Genomic DNA, 21,634 nt, shown 5'->3' with positions numbered 1-21,634 from the left:
CACACACACACACACACACACACACACACACAAATACACAATGTATTCATTTATATTTTATATTTAAACAATACTTTAATTTCAAAAAGAAAAGGTTATGCACCTAATTAAATTTTTTTTTAAATGATAATTTGTTTTGTTGCTTTAGGTGTTTAATCTTGCTTTTACTTCTAACTTTGATGTACTTCAGCTTTTTAAGCAGATAAAGAAAGATGCTTTTGATTTTCTTATGTAGTGTTTTTATAGATTATTTCTTTTAATCCTTTTGATAAAAACAACTACTTTCTAAATTTAAGTTTGGTGTCATAACTTCTTCAATAAACAATATAAAAGCTTGAATGGCATTGTTATAGTTATTAACTCTTTAGCATTTAAACCAGCTATATCCAGCCAAAATATTCTGCTTGTTTTATGTTCAAACTGGCCTGATCTGGCCTCTCACACCTATCCTAGAATGGCATTCTAAAAATTTACAATCACATCATTAAAATCTCAAAGCTACAAGGTAATACATGATTAATTCAAAACATTGTGAATAAATAAGTGTGACATTTGACAGAATTATTTGAATACTAAAGAGTTAAACCCAAACATTTTGCGGATTAGAAAGTAGATTGATGATTCACATTAGCTGTGTGTGATTATTCTATTTATAAATTTATAAATGGAAGAGTTGCAGTTGAAGGTTTAGTGTGCTAACTCCACTGACCTAATTATAAGAAACACCTCTATTTTGGGGTTATGTACATTTTAGGGTGATATACATTAGGTAATTTATTACCTGATGTAATTATACACAAATACACATTTTTTTTACTTGGGAAGTAACTGACAGTATGCATTACTCGAATGAACAAAACATATTGAAAGAAAGACAAAGGAAAATGAGTATCACAATTGCTTTTGCAAATGCATGCATATACAATCGAAATAGTCTGAATGGTTGAAGTTATTGGACAATTCTTGGATTGTGAATTCATTCCCACAACAAAACGTTTTGTTATATCCTTGAATTTATGACTTTGTAAAGAATACCTTCTGTTTTGTTTATAACTAATTTTTCTAATTAATGCCCTATGTATATCCACATATTATCGTCATTAATGTGCAGTGAGAGAGGGAGGAGAAATTGAGGGAAAAGGTGAGAATGATGCAGGAAAGGAATTCAGAGAGAAAAGGTGTGGGGGAGTGAAAAAGAAGGGAAGAAAATGATTTTTTCATTACTGCTTCACATACTTCCATTATAAATGGTATATTTATTTTGTTATCATTACTTCTCCCTACCTCTTCCTCAGCCCTAAGATAACCACCATTATCTCCATCACCTACATTCCACATTATTTATTGATTACAGAAGCAGGTAACTAGGAAAAGGAGTGAAAAACAAATATCAACTTGACCCATTTTTGATAACAACCTATTTAGCTAAAAGTGTGTGTATATGTGTATGTGAACTGATACTTCAGCTAGATTAATGTTTATTTCTTGCATAGTCATCCAATTTCAAGAATTCTTTTTTAACAATATAAATTGGAAGACTGTGACATTCATGCCTATCTTCAGCATATATGGAAATGAAAACTATTGAATGAAGCTTTGGAATTCCAGAATCTTATTTCTTTCTATAGAATACATCCTTTTATTCTCTTTTTACAAGTTTCAGTCATTGAAATGTGGCCATGCTGAAGTACCTCCTTCAACAGGTTTAGTCAATCATATTGACCTAATACTTACTGTGGTTTGGTACTTATTTTATTGATTTCAGTTTTTCAAATGGTTAAGTTTTACGTTTTTGAAGTAAGCGGATGCAACTTAATGCATTATATTTTTTTCTACTGTACTGATGTTACACACACACACACACACACACTGCAGATGTTGGTATGACTGTGTGGTTAAGAAGTTTGAGTTCTAATGTGTAGCACGTTCAGCAAGTTTCTTCTACCATGGCCCCATGGTGACTAAAGGAGAAACTGACAGAGGCCAGTGTGTGTGTGTGTGTGTGTGTGTGTGTACATATGTGCTCACACACAATTGGCACCACTGTCATACAGTTGTCAGTCATCTCCTATCTTTCAAGGAAAAATGACTGTCATAGGGAAGTATTACCTTGCTTGGAAATAGGTGTGGTATGAGGAGATATTGGCTGCAATTTCTTGCAGATCAAGAACGATTCAGTAGTAACTACTCCATTGGCTTATCTATGGATGAATGATAATTTCCAGTTTTTAATGCAGGTTCATTTCTCAGTTTTGCAGTTTTACTTTTGATATTTGTTATTTCAGTTAGTCTCTTGACTTACTAGAAATAGTAGCTAAATTATGCACTACTGTTCTCAAAAAAAAAAAAAAAAAAAAAAAAAAAAAAAAAAAAAGACACATTGGATTGTGTAATCCTAGATACACTATATCTGAATAGAGATGGGATGGTCACAATTGGAATGCCTTTCGTAGATCTGTATCAGAACTGGTCTGGGCTCAACAATAACAATATACTCTCTCTATTCCTCCTTCTCTTTCTTACTATCTACTCTCTCCCATCTCTATGTATGCTGTTCTTCTCAACATTCCCTGTCTTTCTTTCAATTTCTCTTCTCTTTAGATTTTAGACTTTCTTTCTCTTGATCACTATTTCTCTAAATCCTGGGTGCCTTCCTATATACACTCATGCACCCTCACACTTAGGTGTTTTCTGCCCTTGAACTGCCAGTGCTCTTCTCCTCTTTGTTCATTCAAGTTAACTGTACTTAAATTACTTGTACCCCTCCTCCCCCTCTTGTTTGAATATACCTGAGTATGGAGGGTGGTGGTGTCATGTCTTTTGTTACTATTGTCTGACCTGTTGTTTTATCCATCACCATTCCTACTACATATAACTTCTACCACCAATACTATACTGTCACTAATGCATCCTTCAACCCTTTCCAGAACATCCACATTTATCCCACTACCACAAAACAACGCTACTGCTGCTACTACTCCTACTACTACTTGAGGTTAGCTGTACTGGTTAGTGCCATGCAAAGGTGTGGTAGTACATAAATATGTGTTTACACAGTGTGGTAATTGTTGCAACTTGTAAATATAGTTCATGTGGTACAGATTGATTCATTAGACCATATAATACAATGATTCCACAGCTAGATTGCAAGATACAGCTGCCCTTTAACTATTGTTTACTTAACATACCTTATAGTTAGTGACCTCAGCATGCCAAGGGCCAGATAGTACTGCTAAACTAGAAGATGGTAGTGGTAAATTCTTGCAATCATTTGGGCCAGGTCCCTAGTATGTGGATAACTTCCTTCCACCAATTTATGGAAATCATGAAAAATTTGAAGAATACTACCCTTCCTATTCTGACCAAGCCATGGAAAATATAAATCTACACCATTGTTGCCTTAATATTAAACTTTAATTTGATGTCTATGCAAAATTGAATGATTTGATACTTCTAAATTTGTTTCATGTATCAGTAAAAAAGAAAATATAATGATGTTAATTTGAAAAAATTTTGTTTTTCTTTACAGAGTTTGATGGAGAGACTGTTTTATGTAGGGTTTGTGGAGACAAAGCCAGTGGCTTTCATTATGGAGTTCATGCCTGTGAAGGCTGCAAAGTAAGGAATCTTTTATCACTTTTATCTTCAATACCAATATCATCAATTGACTACACCTATTTGTATTGGGTATGATAACAACTTCACCTATCATGTCTCATTAGCATTGTTTTAAGTTTATCAGTAGTTACAATACTACTCACCTCTAAGGTTATTGATACAAGGTTTGGAAAGACACCCAGCTTCACACTCTCATGAGTTGGTTCCCAGGTGATCACTTGCCTGGTGAGCAACTCTGGGTCTCTCAAAGACAGTGCCTGCTAATTATCAAATGTCTTCTTGCTATCTTGTTGGTCAATTGTGTGAGTTCACTATTGAATTGCTCCTTGGTCACCTACAAATCCAGTTTACCCTGGAGACTATCCAGAGCATCTGAGTTTAACATACATTGAGAGGACATGGCCATGGACCTAGTGACAGTCCAAGTTTTGCACCTGTAAAAGAGAATTACCTTGACTGTTGCTAAAGGATTCCATTTTAACTTCAATCTCTCCTAGATTAATCAACTTAATGGAAGACACTGGAGTTGAATAAACTTTGCTCTCCACCCATCCCTGTACAAATAGGCATTATGTTATGCACAAAAGAAACAATTTTGTTTAACCATTCTTATTTGATGACTATATGCTATTTTTGTTTTCTATACAGTCCTAATATCAGTTTTAGGCTTCAGTGCCTTGTGTAGAGGAGATATATCAACTTCTAGTTTATTCACTCATGACTTAATTTGTCCAGATCAGCCTTGATCAAGCAGAGCTATGAAAACTAATGTTGCAGCTAGGATCATGTCCAATGTGTTAATTTAAAAGACAGTAGGATATGAATTGATGGAGACTTGGCTACTATTTGTAGCAAGTCAACAGCTTAGAAACCTCTTTTATTTACTTGTCATACTTTAATAAAACATGGGTGTGCTTGTTTTACATTGAGTCAAGAGTACCAGTCAATTATCTGATGTTTCAACTAGTTGTATGTCCTCACCACTGTCTGTCATATTTAAATCTCAGTAACTCAGTTAAGTATCAGCTGATGACCATCTTATTCTATTTCACAGCCATTGTGCTTTCATAATAATGACATATTTTCCCAATAGCAACAGTGAATGTTAGTCTCTCTTTAATTTTAAAAGCATCATTGATCAGGTGACAAGTTATTTTTTACAGTTTAAAATAATTAACCCAATTAATTATCTTGTTATGGTGTCCAGTTTTTCTGTCTCTTTTTATTTTTTAACAATAAATGCAGCTTCTTCACAAAAATAGGATAAAAATTTTCTGATATTAGCAAAATGATAGAAATAAATGTTAATGAACTAAATTAATTTGTCTCCTCATTTCCGTTTTTAAATGTTTTATAAAATAATTTTTGTCCATTTATACAAATCTATTTTTTAAAAATCAAATTAGTGAGATTTGTAATACACTCTTTTATAGTTTTACTGACTCTGGTCATTGGGTCAATGCCATGCCATGGCACTGCTTTCAAGGGTTTAATTCAATATGCTGACCCCAGATGCTTATTTCAGTTTGATACTTATTTTAATATCGCTCTTTTTTTTCTTCTCCATTCTAACTTTTCTGAGACTGCCTCTGTTTTAAAGTGAGCTGAACTAAATTCTTCCATAAAAATTTCATGATAATTTATGTTCTAAACATCATCTTAATAATGACAGTTATTTTACAAAATTATTCCTCTTCATAATTAATGAAAACAAAAGTAGTGTGCTTCAACAAAAATATAATTTAAATGATGACCCATGAGTTTGTGTTATTCATTTGATTGTTATCTTCTGCTACATGTACAAGACCATATATTCAAAATCTTTTCTCCTTCTTCATATACAGGGATTTTTCCGAAGGAGCATACAACAAAAGATAAGTTATCGCCCATGTTTAAAAAACAAAATGTGCAATGTTATGAGAGCCAATCGCAACCGGTGCCAGTACTGCAGGTGAGGTATTTTTCTTAAAGTCTTTAATCTACATTTTATAATTTTTTAAATTTTGTCATAGCTATTACTAGATACTGAATATCTGAAACTCCAAAGTGTATGAACAACTAAAAATGTTTAGTCAGTGATATAGACAGATTATTACTGAGAAATTTATTTGGAAGTAATTTGTTAACAAGATTTATTTTAGTTTGCATTTGAAAAGCTTTACTTACTGTGCCAATGTCTTAGACAATTAGAAGTAATTGCTGTACATTTTCATTTTCCACTGCTGTTAACATTTAGCCATATTAGACAAGCCATTGCTGGTAGTGTTTTTATGGGACTAAGGCAGTAAAACTAGTTAGGTGGTAAAACAGTTAAACAATATTTTCATATATGATGTTTGAATTGCATTCTGTATTCATATGAGCGTGACTTACCAAGCTATCTTACTAACATTTCAGATTTAAGAAGTGCATAGCTGTTGGGATGTCCAGAGATGGTAAGTTGTTTGAATTGTTTCTTATAATTAGCTGTAATTTTAAACATGAGCACTGCTTTGCATCTCCAATCAAGATATTTAACTTGGGCTTGTCCAGTTTACTTAGCTGTAAAATAGTTAACAAGAGAATGTGCAGTTCTGTATTGTTAGATGTATAATTGACAATTGTTTTCTGGTTTTCCATAAGCATAGATCTTGATCAAGTGAAGCACAATAGCTGCAGTGCATCCAAAATAATCCAATCAGTTGTGTTTTAAGCAGGCCTTTCCCCATCAAAATGTCACCTGACTGATTTGCTTGAAGTAGGTTGCCTACACACTTCATCCTTCTCTGCCTTTTCTATCACTACTAAAGTGGCCTCTGTTCCTTGGAACAAGCTGGTCTCATTCTACCTCTAGTTGAGTCTTCTCAATTTACTCATCTCTCTTCATCATATTATCCCCACCTTAGGTCCTGGACTAAACATATTCCCCTGTCTCTTCTTCCTAGAATTTAAGTCGTTAGAATTATAACTTTTCCAGCAGTTGTGCAAGAACAACTACTGTATTCATCTTATTGGTTTGAAAGGGCCTGTGAAGTTTCTGGAAAATCAGTTTTACAAACTGAAATCTGCTCTTTGTTGTAGCCAATACATTTATTGTACTAATACTCATAAGAAAAGCTTGAAAACTATACACACTCATTCATCTACTTTGCCTTTTCTTATGGCTACTTAAGTAATTATCATCCTGAAACTCATTTTGTTAAACATTTTAATTATTCAATGGTATGGGTTTAAATTTTCAGTGAACCAATTTATCAACTAATATTTCAATTCACCAGCTAGAACTGTGCCTATTTGTTAATTTCCGTCAGGAATACATCACCATTTGTCATGTGTTTTATTTATTTTTCTTACATATATCTGTGTGTGTTGTCGTAGTTGTTTTTTTTTAGAGTAAATGAAGAAAATAGTTTTTGTAAACATCTTTGTTATGAACCGTGTTTGAAATTCAAGCTGTGGTCAGTGGCATGAAACTGATACAGAGGGATTTCTTTTAGCTCTTACTAGTGTCAGTCACCGTTTCAAAACAAAAGAAAATAAATTTTTGAAATTAAAAATAAACATATAAATATAATTAATATATATAATTTGAGATAAATGCAGGACAAATGTGGAGAAAACAACAAGCCGTATAAATAAGTGTGGGTAGTGAATATTTAAAAAAATGTCATTGCTTAGTTATGGAACAAAGGTGGCACCTATGACATTGACTTCTTTATTTTTTGTGGGACCTACCACCTCAGCTGGAGTTGAAAAGGGAAAGAGAAGAAGCTCTTCAGTTACTACAATAGGAAACAGTAGATCAAAATATCAAACATGTTGGAGGATCTATGATGACTGCAGAAGAATGAGCTGAGTATGGGTTAGCAGAACTATAAATTAATATATGTTCAGAATAGCTATCTAATTGGTATAGACATGTAAATAGATGACAATGTGCTGGGTGAAGAGATGCCTAGAACTGACTCAAGAGAGTACCTACAATATAGATTGAAGGAAGACTTGGAAGAATGTAGTTTAGTCAGCTCTGTTCAATGTATATTGTAACAGAAAATGTGATATATGATTGAGATACATAGAGAACAGTGTATCACAGACTTTCCTAATCCATGAATAGCTTAACTTTATTCATGAAACAGGGTTATTAAATATAGATATAGGATAGAGAAATATAACATTATTTCTTAAAAGCTTGAACTGTCAGTTGTGTTCGAGAAGAAATTGAAAACTGTGATATTTATGGACATTAGTAGATGTAAATTGAAACTATAGATTATTTGGTCACCAACCATAAGCATTATCATTGAAACTAACTTGTTTCTAGTTCTGTGGTTAGATCTCAGAAATGAATCTAGATGTAAATTATTTGATATTTATGGCATGGCTGTGGTAAGGAGTTTATTTCCTAACTGCATGATTCCAGGCTTGGTCTCACTGCATGGCACCTTGGGCAAGCATCTTCTACTATAGCCCTGAGATGACCAAAACCTTAAGAGTAGATTTGGTGCTCAGAAACTGAAAGAAGCCCATTGTATATGTATGTCTTTGTCCCTCACAATTACTTGATAACTGGTATTGATTTGTTTATGTCCCTGTAACTTCACAGTTAGGCAAAAGGAATACAATAAAGTACCAGGTTTAGAGAGGGAGATAAGTACTCAATTTAACTTGTTCGATTAAAACTCTTCAAAATAGTTTTCCAGCATGGTTGCAGTCTAATGATTGAAACAAGTAAAGGATAAAAAAAGTTGTATGAATGTGTGTGGCATAGTGTAGTGGTTAGGGTGTTTGGCTCACAATCATAATCGCATGAGTTCAATTCCTGAACTAGCTGGTGCATTGTATTCTTGAGTAAGGTACTTCATTTCATGCTGCTTCAGTCTACTCATCTGTAAATTAGTTCCAGCTGGGTGCTGGTACAGCCCTCTCTCCATCCAACAGTCACATCCCTGATGCACCACTGGAAGAATGGAGGGTTCAGAAGGTGTCTGCTTCAGTTCATGACTACAAGGACACCCAAAGCAATTAGTGAAAGTATGGTATATGTCACTAAGCCATACTCACTCATGAATGATAGTTGGTTCTGCTACTCTACTACATTTACATATGAAATTTCGCGACACATTATTTACTACAAATTTCCATCCTTCATACTTTGAGAACTATGTAAAATTATTTTTTTAATGACTTCTAGTTATACTTTGCTATTTTTTGTTTAATAGCTGTCCGATTTGGTCGGGTTCCAAAAAGTGAAAAAGCTCGCATTATGAAACAGATGCAGATGGTGAATTCACAAGGTCCATCATCAGAGTTTGAAAGTTTATTACAGAATAGTGATGAAATAATTCAGTCAGTTTTGAAAGCACACCAAAAAACAAATGAATATTGCCGTGAACGGTTGTATAGAATGCGCAAAACTGCTGAAGAAAACAATAACTATGATTGTGGCAATCCAGAACAAACAGTAAGTATATTTCTACTAGCATTTTCCCCCCATATTTTATATACTGAACTCTCCCATTTGCTTACTCAGTAGATCTTACATCATCGGTAGATTTTACACTCACATACATTATCATATTCACGGTTAGACTCACTGATTGTGAAACATACAGCCTCTTGTATATTTGTAGATATGTATGGATTATTCTTAAACAAATTGAAAATTTGAATCTCATTATTCTATCTCCTTACTAATTCCAAAGAGTTACTAAAATGATGATTGTATGATCATGTTCTTAATAGAGGATGAATAGCTCATAGGTTAATAAAGTGCCACAGAAAATAACAGTAAGCTCTTTACAAGCTGAATCCACATTCTGGTAGTAGCTTTTTGATTTCAGTAATGACACTAATGCACTTGTGGGTGGTGTAAATATTACAATATCTCAGCAAAATGCTTGTGTAATACAATCTGGAATGTTGAAAATCAGTGAAAAATGCTGTTGCAGAATTTCCACAAATAATAAGAAAACTGCCATAAAACAACATAAAACTGTAAATGGTTTCAAAGAGATGGAAATAAGTAAATGTAATCTGTCAAAAAAAAAAAAAGTTTTACAAGAATGATGCAGTTACATTTATAAGTTTTCAATTATTTTTTTGTCAGTTTTGCACTTTTTCTTACTCAAGTGGTAGCTTTTGATTGTTATAACAATGAAGCAGTAATTAAATAAATTGTAATTTTGTTTGGAGATTTGGTATTAAGGTATTACATGTACATGTTGTGGGTGTGATTAGAGATATTTTAGATTTTTCCAAGAGGATTAAATGCTTCATTTTATGGCACATATTTTTGACGGTATTATTTATATGTGTACAAATATTAGTTTGACTGCAAATGGGATGTTCCACTGGAACTATGTCTAGGAAAGAATGTTATTATTAATTTGTCTATTGCTTAGTTATTTAGTCCTAACTCTCCTTTCATCATCATTATTAGTAACAGAAACAGTAGTTTTACATTTGTTTTGCTATGCTGGGATGAATATGATGTTGATTCAGATGGACAAATAAAATTAAAAGCAAATAAACCATAAAAAAACCTCACTATCTTATCTAATACTAGATACATCAATGTTTGTGGATACATGTTTATTGAATGTTACTATAACTATTTGCATTGATAGTTTAAATCTTTTCTTCATCTTTTCTCTAGGCATGCCCTGTTGATCCAAACTCTTTTCTGCGGTTAAATAATGACAACCAGTCATTCAAAAACATGTCTGACAATTGTGCCCCTGTGGTAACAGCCATCACAGACTTTGCACAGTTTATACCTGCATTTTCACTCCTTTGCAAAGATGACAAAATAACACTGCTAAAGGTATGTTCAATTTTAAAAAAGTTGTCTTCATCTGTATGGTATTTTAATGTTTTTGAATCAGGTTGGATATTTGAATGAATCTTCCGAGAATTTTTAACACCTTATATAGATTAAAACTAGCTTAGCTTTAGGTAAAGAAAATCCAGCCATGATCAACCTGTTTGAATATTTTTCCGGTATAATGTAACTACAATAGCATATTTGTGTTTTTTATTTTCTTAAAGGGGGTAAGATGTGATTTTTTTTTTTAGGTTTTGGCTTCAGTTGACTTTACCTTTTATCCTTCCAGGGTTGATAAAATAAAGCACTAGTGAAGTATGTTTTTTGTCTCCACATAACCCCCAAAAAGAAAGGGTAGCACATGTGAACTTTTTGTCAGGATGTTGATTTTGGTAGCAGGGAGGGAAGTTACACTCAATCCAAAGATCTGGCCTGAATTCTTGCTACAGAATGAACTTTACTAAAGCCAGCTAGCTGGTAGTGTTTAAATTCAGTGGTAGATTGTTTTGCCATCCAATATTGATGTTGGTTAAATAGATTACACTCTTCCTCCAGATATCAGATATATGACCCTGTGCTGACTGTACCAATCATTTAATATAAGTGAAGGCACATGGCTCCAGCCAGAACTTAAACCAGATCTTTTTCAATCAAGTGCTCACTTCTCTGTAACAAAAAGAAATAAAAGGTTTATTTTGTGTGGGAGTCAGCAGTATTTGTTAAGGTTGAGTTAAGGTTATCGTGGTTGTAATGTAATGTGTATTTGACTGTTGTGTAGGGATTTTAACTCAAATATATAACTCAGAAGGAAAATTGATTTGTTGTGTTTGACTGTACATGTTTAATGTTCCCCATCAGCTTTTTTCTGATTTTAAAACAAGCAGTATATATCTATGAAAAAGTCTGATACAAACTGCCATGAAAAGTGTTGGGTCTGTGGGCTACTCTATGTTATTAACTTTCACTTTCCACTAAATGGCTTAAGCTGAATTAACATATTAACAATAAAACCAATTTGAATTAGATGCAAGGAATCTGTGGAAATTCAATAGATTGATTATTTGATAGTTTTTAAGTCTATGACAGTAAATTTTAAACATAGAGACTAAGTACATTTCTGATTGCCCGATAAATATGTTTTTTTCATAGTGGTTCATAAGCTTTGAGTATTGCTTTTTTTAAAAAAATCTATTCCCTCAAAACTTAAATTGTCATTAAATGTTATTCTTAATTATTGCATGTATTATTGTTGTCTGTACTTTAGGATATTGATATCAAAAATTTAATTACTATCAATTGTTCTTATTACTTTTGTATATACTTCCATTATATAAATATAGCTTCATATATCTCTTGAACTTTTTTTCAGGCTGGCACATTTGAAGTGCTGCTAGTAAGACTTGCTTCTCTCTTTGAAAGTGAGACAAATACGATTTTGTTTACATCTGGAAAATTATACAAGAGAAATAAAAGTCATGTAAGTTGCATCCTTTTTGTCTACAGCAGCTGAGATTGATGTTATAAACTAACCCTGTCTTCTCAAAACTGCTGGCATTATCATTAATATTGTTATTATCATTATTATTATTATTATTATTATTATTATTATTGGGTGAATTGGCAGAATTATTGGCATGTTGGACAATTCTTAGTGGTATTTCTTCTGGCTCTTTATGTTCTGAGTTCTGAGTTGAAATCTCAAGGCCAACTTGGCCTTTCATCTTTTTGAGATTGATAAAGTAAGTACCAGTACTGGAGTCATTGTAATTGACTCAACCATCCTGTCAAATAATTTATATTACTGAGTGGGGTGGTAGAAATGTTACAGCATCAGAAAAAAAAAATTCTTTGCAGTATTTGTTGGTTTTTTTATGTTCTGAGTTCAAATCTTGTCAAGGTCAACTTTGCCTTTCATCCTTTCAGGGGTTGAATATTTTCATTGTTGTTGTTGCTTTGTTTTACATCAGCTGTTCGAAGTCTCCACCAGAGACCTCAAGACACAGCAAGTTAGACTTTTTACTGTAGACGTTATTTATGAGGAGCAATCACATATTTCAAGGAAGGCAACCCAACACTGAGCATTAAAATTCTGTTAAAAGTTTGTTGTGATATTTACAATTTTGGAAGATTAAAAAAAAAAAATTCAAATATTCTCAAGTTGATAGTGTTCTTCTTAGGATATAGGCTGCACGCATGAGAATATTTTTTGTAGCCTTGATACACATAGTTTATAGTAACTGCAAGTAGTCTTTTCCTAACTGCATTGTTTTCATTTCCCCAAAATTGGGATTTCATTAGATTTTTAGATTTGTTATAATTTTTTACATTATAAACACCTTTAGTGTCAGTACACACACACACACACACACACACTATTAAAACCATGCTAGTATGGGAAGCAAACATAAAACAATGATGATGCGTGTTTAAGGAAGAGTGGCGTGTATGTGTGTGTGCGTGCGCGCATGTAAGGATAAATAAAGGAGGAATAATATATATTTAAAATTTCTTGCTTTGTAACATATTTTCTGAATTCTTGTAGGGTTTTGGGTGTAGTGATGCTCATGTATTTTTGGGAAGCAAAAGCCCGTAAATTGTGTGAACTGGGCAGTATGAAGATCAAAAGTGGGTCACTAACCCCTAATTGCTAGGAGCTTACTTCAATTCTAACAATTCTAATGTGTGTGTGTGTGTGTGTCAATGCATGCACATGCCACATGCACACATCAGGGAGAAAGGAATTATAACACATTGATATTAATGCTACTGATTCTGTGTAAGCATGTTTACGCTGAAATTGTTTCCAAGAGCAACAACGGTGCTGATGGCAGGTGGAAGAGTTCTTTCTCTGTTGATTTGGCTGACTGCGGATGAAAATTCCTCAATAGTCACTACCTTCCCCACCAGCACCATTACTACTACAGTTCATTATCTTGTAAAGCTCATTATGCAACAACGAATGCCACATCTTCTATCCTTCCCCTTCTCTTGATCTTAGGCCAAAGTAAATGATTACTACTACTAACACCCACATCCACTATTACAACTCCCATCACCTCCACCACCATCATTAATATAGTAGCCACTATCATTACCTTGCGCAACATCTAACACCATCACTGACATCATAAGCTGCTATCACCACCATGATAGTGGTCAGTACTACTTCTGCTGTCATTGTCGCCATAACAATAAACCGTTGCTACTGTTGTTGTTGTTGTTTCTTCTTCTTCTTCTTCTTCTTCTTCTTGCTTTCTTCTTCTTCTTGCTTTCTTCTTCTTCTTGCTTTCTTCTTCTTCTTCTTGCTTTCTTCTTCTTCTTGCTTTCTTCTTCTTCTTGCTTTCTTCTTCTTCTTGCTTTCTTCTTCTTCACCACCACAATCTTTCTTATCCCTGTCAACATCATCTTTTGTATTATCACTAACAAAATGACCAACTTGTTATAAATCTGACAAGCTGCTGCTGCTACTACTACTACTACTACTACTACTACTACTACTACTACTGTCATCATTGCCAAAACAACCATCTTCACCACCACCATCATTATAAAATACTGCTACTATTACTTTTATAGCCAGGACTGCCACAGTCAAAATAACAATCACAACTATCTGCACCACTCCCACTGCCATCACCGCCACTGTTATTTCCTTCTCCAACACCTCACTTTCTCTCTCTCTACCATTCCAGCTGCTCTAGTATAATAGAGAAAGTATATTGACTCTAATGCATAATTAATCAGACAGAAGAATAAGTCAACCCTTAGCAAGTCATAAGACAAATAACAAATTTTCTCTCTTAGCATTTTTAGTACTGCGGTGTGTGTGTGTGTGTGTGTGTGTGTGTGTGTACGCTGTTTATTCGCAGTCAGAAAGTGCAAGTTTAAGGTGTCTGATGTGTTGGTAGTTACTAAGTACACCTCAAGTGTCTGCATTGCTTCTTTTATGTACTGACTGAAATGTAGGTGATCTATATTTTTGACAACCTTTCGGAGTTGTATATCCCAGATGTGTTTGATTCTAATTAATTAACAAATACAATTCATTACTGTTTTTAAAGTTTAATTATAGTAACTTTTAGCTATATTTCTATTTTCAATTAAAAACATTATTATTTGTCATTATATATAGCCTAGTTTGCTTTAATCAAGAGGTTGAACCTATTGCAGCTGCAACCGCTTTGCTTAACTATCATGTAAACAGTGTCCAAGTTGCAATCATTCTTGGAGACCCACAAACTTGCATATGTATGTTGAGGGGTTAATCAATGAAATCAATCCTGAGAACATAAAGGGCCACAACAATTACTACAAGTCATTTTATGTGAGTTCTAACAATTCTGTTTGTCCACTACCCTTTAAGATAATAATAAAAATGTTAATTAGTCAAACAATGAGAGAAGAGAGCTCCTACTACCAATGCTCATGGGATTGATGTGGCTGATATTTAGTTTGAACATCTGCAGGTTATTGTTTAGCCTAGGTAACCTTAGTAACAGTGGGTAAAAATCTTGGTATGGATGAAATTCCAGAGAACTGTAGTTGTGTGTAAGTAAGACTGAGTGTTAAATGTAGAATTCAGTGTGTAAGACAAAGTAGGAATGACAAGTAAGAAAGCAGGTATGTCATGTAAGTTTGGGTTGAGGTTATATACTGATTGTTAGGTCAAAAGATTAGAAGCCATTGTAATAGCTGTAGAGGAGACCACGAGAGAAAACACAACAGCAGTTGTAGTATGTTGATCAGTGAATTTTTGTCAATCTGCTAGTTTTTTTGTTCACAATATTTGTAGTTGTTTAACTTTTGATTGAGCAGACCTGTGATCTAAGGTATTCCAGCTATGATCATCCTGTTATCTTGTATATCTAGAACAAGATGTTTTAAGGATGATTTTGAGGTGACTATGTTACTATTTCTAGTAAGTCAAGCAACTATATAGAGCCCTTTTGTTTGTTCACAGTTTTTGTACAATTTAGGATGCTTGTGTGTGCAGTAGTAGCATTGTCAGGTATGTCAGAAGTACTTTATTATGTGTCTAAGATCTTTACGCAGCATCAATGTCCTAGATATGCTGGCAGTACTCAGCACACCTAGTGTGTGTGTCTTGGTTATGTGTGTGTGTCTTGGTTATTTGTGTATATTGCAGCAGCACTGTCCCTGGTATGTATGAATTCTGCTCCATAAGTGTTAGTATCAGATCAATGCAGAAGTATTTTCTGCTCCTGAAGAGAAAATCCTTTTGGGAAGAAATTTTTACTATTTTCTTAAAGACATATAGTTGCTATGCGTTACCATCAACATTTGTTGACATTCATAATTGTTCCTAATGATAAGGGTGGAGTAATACCAAATTGTTTCTCTCCATGTGTAAGGAGAAGAGGAAAGTCTTGCAAGACTGTTTCTCTTCATATAAAGAGAAGAAATGGAGTGTTTCAAGATTGTTTCCTATGACATTGGTAGAGAGACATGGTAGTAGTGATTTAACATTTGATTCTCCTTATATGTGCAGCAATTGTACCTCAGTTTTGTTGAAAGAAGCTTGATTGTTATAGCCAATTGGAGGATTATTTCAAAGCTTGTGATTATGAAAGCAGTACAAATCTGGCATAAGACGTCCAGGTTGCATGTAACTGATAGCTGTTTCATTGTTTTAGGTGTATCAACCAACAACAAAAGCAACAATAATAATAAGTATTTTTTTTTGGAGAAGGCATAAGGCTAAGTTTGTTCAGGAAGAATGCTTTCTTTTGTTGGTATATTTTTATGTAGAGGGATGTAAGGAAGGATTTGATCTTGGAGCCAACAAATTCAGGCAAATACAGTAAAATATTCTGGGAGGAAACAACTTGTAAAGATGACCATTCGTTTTCTCCCAGAACAACAGTAGCAACAATGAATATGTAACATGTTATGGGGAAGATAATAATTGGTTGATATAATTAATTTCAACTTCCCTTCAGTATGATGACATTTTATAAGATAAGGAAAGAGATTGTATAATATTCATGTATATCTGAAGGGTATAAACGTCTTCTGTGAAGTAAGTTTGCTTCAATTAGAAACCAAAGTGAATTCACATTGTCAGCTAGCAGAGAGAAATTACTGCTTCCTACACAATGCTGCTATTGACTCTGAAAAAATAGACAGCAAAGTTGACTCTAGTCAGCACAATAATAAAGCAATAAACCAGATAATAGAAAAACATCTAATAAAACTTGCTATTGACTGTGCCAAGTAATTATTTCTTACATAAGTATAAAAGGCTGGAAGTTTTAGAAAGGGTGAAATTGATTGTTATGATGTTAATGCCTTTTCCAAGGACATTCACAATAGATCTGGTATTGAAACCAGGTCACAGGCTTGGCATAGTGTATGATTATTTCTAGTCTACTGTGTTACTGGTAGCATTTTTTTTTTTATATTTGTCTTTTTTGTTGTTGTTGTTGATAAACAAACATGCAAATAAATTTGAATGAGAAAATGTTGAATATTTTCACCCGAGAATCACTCTTTCAAAAATGAATTCATTGGAGATTTTGTAGTATTTTCAGAATACTAGTGAAAACAGTAACTTTGCTTACGCTTTCAAGAGATATATGAGTAGTATGATCTCCTACACACTTTCTTTGAAATGCATTAAATTTTATCATTTTGTCTCTCTGTTTTGAGTTCATATCATTTCAAGGTTGCTCTTGCCCTTCATCCTGCAGGTTCATAAATTAGGTATCAGTAGTATATTAGTATGAAATTAATCAACTATATCCTTCCCTCTTCCCAACTCCAAAAAATGTGTAACTTTGTGTCAGTATTAGAAGTCATTATTATTATTGAGTGAGAGAGTAGTGCATGCCATCAAAGTGACACTCGGGTAAAATATACGAAGCCCAGTATATCCAGCATGACTACCTGTCTGATAAGGGTACACATGCATCACAACCATATGTGCACGACATGGTGATCTCATATCAAAATAAACAGTGCATGACCTTGGAGGTGGGGCCCAGTTAGGGTTTTCTTCAGGTTGAGTAGCCCATCCCACTCAAATGGTCCCTGAATAAGGGTTGTTTAAGGATGTTGAACAACACACCCATGTTTCCAAAGGTGAATTATCCGAACCTCAAAGAATTCCTCAGAATACTTAGCTATGAAGCTCCCCAACTACTTCTGCTTGTGATCAGAGATGCACATATTGTCAGTCACTAAGGGACATGCTCAGCTGGTTAAGGTCAAACAACTGACAAGCAAATCTGTTTTATCGAACAGAATATTTGTTATAACAATCTTTTTATACCAAGCGAAAACAATGTACATGATAACACTTCCAATCAGTTAAGATCAGAAGCCATGAGAGCCACTACCTGGTACTGCAACTGGGCAATTATTATTATTATTATCAGCATCATCATCATTATTTTGGAACTTTATTAGGGTGGTGAAATCAGTAGAATTGTTGGTGTGTTGGACAAAATATCTTAATATATTTACTTATGACTATACATTCTGAGCTCAAATCTTGTAGTGGGGTTGACATAAATGACTATACCATAAACCTATATTAGAAATCATCATCATTGTTGTTGTTATTTTATTATTATTACTAAGGTAGCAAGCTGACACAATCATTAGTGTGTCAGACAAAATGATTTGTGACATTTCCTCCTTCTTTACATTATGCCTTCTGAGTCCAAATCCTGCCGAGGTTATTTGCCATTCATCCTTTCGGGGTTGATGAAATAAGTACCAGCCAAGCACAGGGGTTGAAGTAATCAGTTAGCTTCCTCCTTCAAAATTTCAGACATTGTTCTTATAAAAGAAAGGATTATTATTATTCAGGTGGCGAGCTGGCAGAATTGTTGGTACACCAGACAAAATGCTTAGTAGCATTTCACTTGTTGTTATTTCCTCAGTTCCAAGGTTGACTTTGCCTTACATCCTTTCAAGGTCCATGAAAATAAGTACCACTTGAGCACAGGGGTTGATGTACTTGACATGCCTCTGCCCTAAACTTTCAGGCCTTGAGCTTATAGTAAAAAGTATTCTTCTTCTTGTTATTATTTTGTAGAAACTACTATTATTAGAGTGGTGGATTTGGTACAGACAATAATGCTTCACCAAAGAATTTGTCATGGCAGATATATAGTTTGCTAAAATATTGTTTCTGATTTCTAAGTTCAAATTGTGCTGGGGTCAGCAGTGGAATAATGAATCAATAGATTTGATTTTCTATATTTACTCCTCATTACACGCTGGAAACAAAATTCATTATTTTATTGCATCTTCTTTTCCCTCCCTCACCCAACTTTGGAATTTTGCAGTGTTTATTGCCATGGCACAGAATATGCCACAGTTTCTTGAAGAGGTGCTGGTTTATTGCTATTTCTCATTATCTATTGCGGTATACTGTGGTGGTAGTGTTATACTTGAAATGATGCAATATGTGCCATTCATCGCTGTTTGCCAACCACTAGTCCTAGCTAGTTATGGTGACTTTTACTGTTGTCATAGCAACTGGTAATTGGCTACTGCTAAGCCCAATTGCTCAACACAGCTCCCTTTCCCCTCCTCTTCATTGCTCTGCTGCCACCACGCACCTAACATCCGCCAACAGCCAATGCAGCTGCCAGAAACAATGCAACTGCTGCTAGTTGGGATGTTGACAATGCTTGCAGCCATTTCAACACTGCAAACATTGTTACAAAAGGAGTGTGCATGCATGTGCATGTGCGCATGTATGTATGTGCGCACGTGTGTATGTGTGTGTAAAGGAGATGGTTGGGGAAGGATAAGATATTCCAAAAAGAATAACAACAGACTGGCCATGCTGTTGTTGTGCTGACAGGAACTGCAGCCATATTATTCAGGATTGTCCCCTTTAAGTGGAAGCTAGATCTTTTCAGAATGCTGTTTATATTGGGTTACATGTCTTATCTACAATGTACAACCATGATCCATGCATTGAAAGAGACACATTGCACACTTCTTTTGTAATTGGCTCACTCTTTTTAAAAGATCATGCCTTCAAGATGTCTTATGAAGAATTTTGTCTTTGCAACTGTATGCTTTTCTATGCAGTTATGAAATTTTCTACACTGCAAACAAATCACACCATATCCTTGTAACATTTTGTTATTCTTTGAATATAGATGTATGTTATATTGAGGCCTCGTGCACAATAACAGCTTCTTAAATCACATATAGCATGATATTGTTACATTCTTATGTAATTGTGTCATTGGGGTGTGTGTGATTATACAATCCAGAGATTTGGCTGCTACTTTTAGCACTCCCTACCACCACGTAATAGCTATTTGCGATAAAAGACCCAAAATACCTGTTATGTGTTAGCAGGACGTGCAAGAAATAGCAGCCAAATCCTACCTTTTCTGGGGAAAGGAGCTGTTTACGCATGATTTTGGTGTCACATTCGTTGAAAGCATGTGAAATAACATGGAAAAGAAAAAAAACCTACGAAACGAAACTCTGTTGCGGGTAGTCTAGTATATATACATACACACAAACATACATTCGTTTTCTTATACTTCCATGGACCTAAATGTTAATATGTGGTCAGTTTTGAACTTGTGAAACTGGATATTAGTATCATAGATTTCTGGCTGCTATTCCTAAATGGGCCTTTTCAATGATTACCAAGCTGCTGGATATAAAACATGGGCATTTTGAATATCATCAAGTATTTATTCATCTTGTGATGAAAGCAAACTTTGAACAATGCTATCTGTATGTCAAATTATAGACTCTGTGAGCCTAGTTGTTCCTATGTTCCCCAGCCACAACACATCACAAGAACATTGTAATGTCTAGCTTTAGGCTTTGCAGTATTATATTGAGAAATTCATCTCATTGAACAATTAGTCTGTCAGTCTATTGCAGGTAGCAGTGCCAACTTAAGAATGGTAAAAAAAAAAAAAAAAAAAAAAAAAAAAAATATTGCAAAGGTTATGGACCCATGATTTCATTGTCCCTAAGACATTTTGAGTAGACAAAGTATTGAATTTTCCATGTGGGTATTGTGTAATGCTTTAGAGAGAGGGAGAGATCTTGACAGACAGACAAAGAAAGAAATAAATTGGTTATGTTATTAGGAAGTTTGTGTTATTGCTATTCTATTTAAAATTGCATGACATTCCATTACCAGCACCTTCACTTTAACTATACACTTACCACCACTATAATCTCTACCATAAAACTATTACCACTGTTTATTTATTTTCCATTTTTCTCTTCCCCCCCAACCCCAGTTTTTCATATGCAAACTAAGCTAGCTTTTTTGCTTTGTCCAAGGTCATGATGACCTACCGTCACAAAGGCATGTGTCATTTAAATTCCTTTTGATTCAGTTCCATATCCTGTTCACCTTCTTATATGACAAAATGCATGGCCCTGTTTTATATCTGGGTTACATTCAGAAAAGAAATTTGTCAACCAGTTAAATTATTCTATGACATGGTTTTGGTTTCTGCTGTTTTCTCATAATTACACACACCATGTGTATACATATGCACACACATATGTACATTTGCATACACACACATGCATTTATTTATTTATATGAATTATGATCATGATTTAGTGTCCATATATAGGTACAAGCATGGCTATGCCGTTAAAAAGCTTGCTTTCCAACCATGTTGCTTTATATTCAGTCCTATTGCATGATAACTTGCAGAAGTGTATTTTACTACAGCCCTGGGACAACTAAGGCCTTTTGAGTGCATCTGGTAGATGGAAACTGAAAGAAGCCTGTCATACATATGTATGTGTGTGAGTCTTCCACTACTGCTTGATAACTGTATTGGTCTGTTTTCATCCCTGTCGCATAATAAAATAAGTACCAGGCTTAAAACAATAAGTACTGGAATTGATATGTTCAACTAAAACATCCTTTAGAGTATCACCCCAGCATGGCCACAGTTCAGTGACTGAGATCAGTAAAAAATAAAAGATCATTAGTAAGTGTTCATATGTATATGTAAATATATATATAAATACACACACACACACACACACGTTTACATATATATATACACATACACACGCATTCATATTCATATAAATATATATATATGCTTACTTATATGTATACATATGTTTATACTGAGATATATATATATACACAAACGTTTATATTCATATAAACATATATATTAAATTAATAATTATATATATATATATATATATATATATATATAT

At 34.0% G+C, this 21,634-nt stretch overlaps 1 protein-coding gene across 1 annotated transcript in view; it reads left to right on the top strand.

Annotated features, from left to right (window-relative positions):
• LOC106871941 (uncharacterized) overlaps nt 1–21,634 on the top strand; it is a 101,902-nt gene that overhangs the window by 28,925 nt on the left and 51,343 nt on the right. Inside the window, exons 2-9 of the mRNA XM_052975293.1 lie at nt 149–231; nt 1,296–1,360; nt 3,530–3,618; nt 5,463–5,569; nt 6,016–6,053; nt 8,820–9,061; nt 10,256–10,423; nt 11,793–11,900. Coding sequence (XP_052831253.1) covers nt 149–231; nt 1,296–1,360; nt 3,530–3,618; nt 5,463–5,569; nt 6,016–6,053; nt 8,820–9,061; nt 10,256–10,423; nt 11,793–11,900 — 900 coding nt within the window. The remainder of the gene's footprint in view (nt 1–148; nt 232–1,295; nt 1,361–3,529; nt 3,619–5,462; nt 5,570–6,015; nt 6,054–8,819; nt 9,062–10,255; nt 10,424–11,792; nt 11,901–21,634) is intronic.

Source organism: Octopus bimaculoides, chromosome 21, assembly GCF_001194135.2.
Source record: "Octopus bimaculoides isolate UCB-OBI-ISO-001 chromosome 21, ASM119413v2, whole genome shotgun sequence".
NCBI classification, from domain to species: domain Eukaryota; kingdom Metazoa; phylum Mollusca; class Cephalopoda; order Octopoda; family Octopodidae; genus Octopus; species Octopus bimaculoides.
Note: the sequence above shows the minus strand (reverse complement) of the source record. Positions and strands in the feature narration are given on the sequence as shown.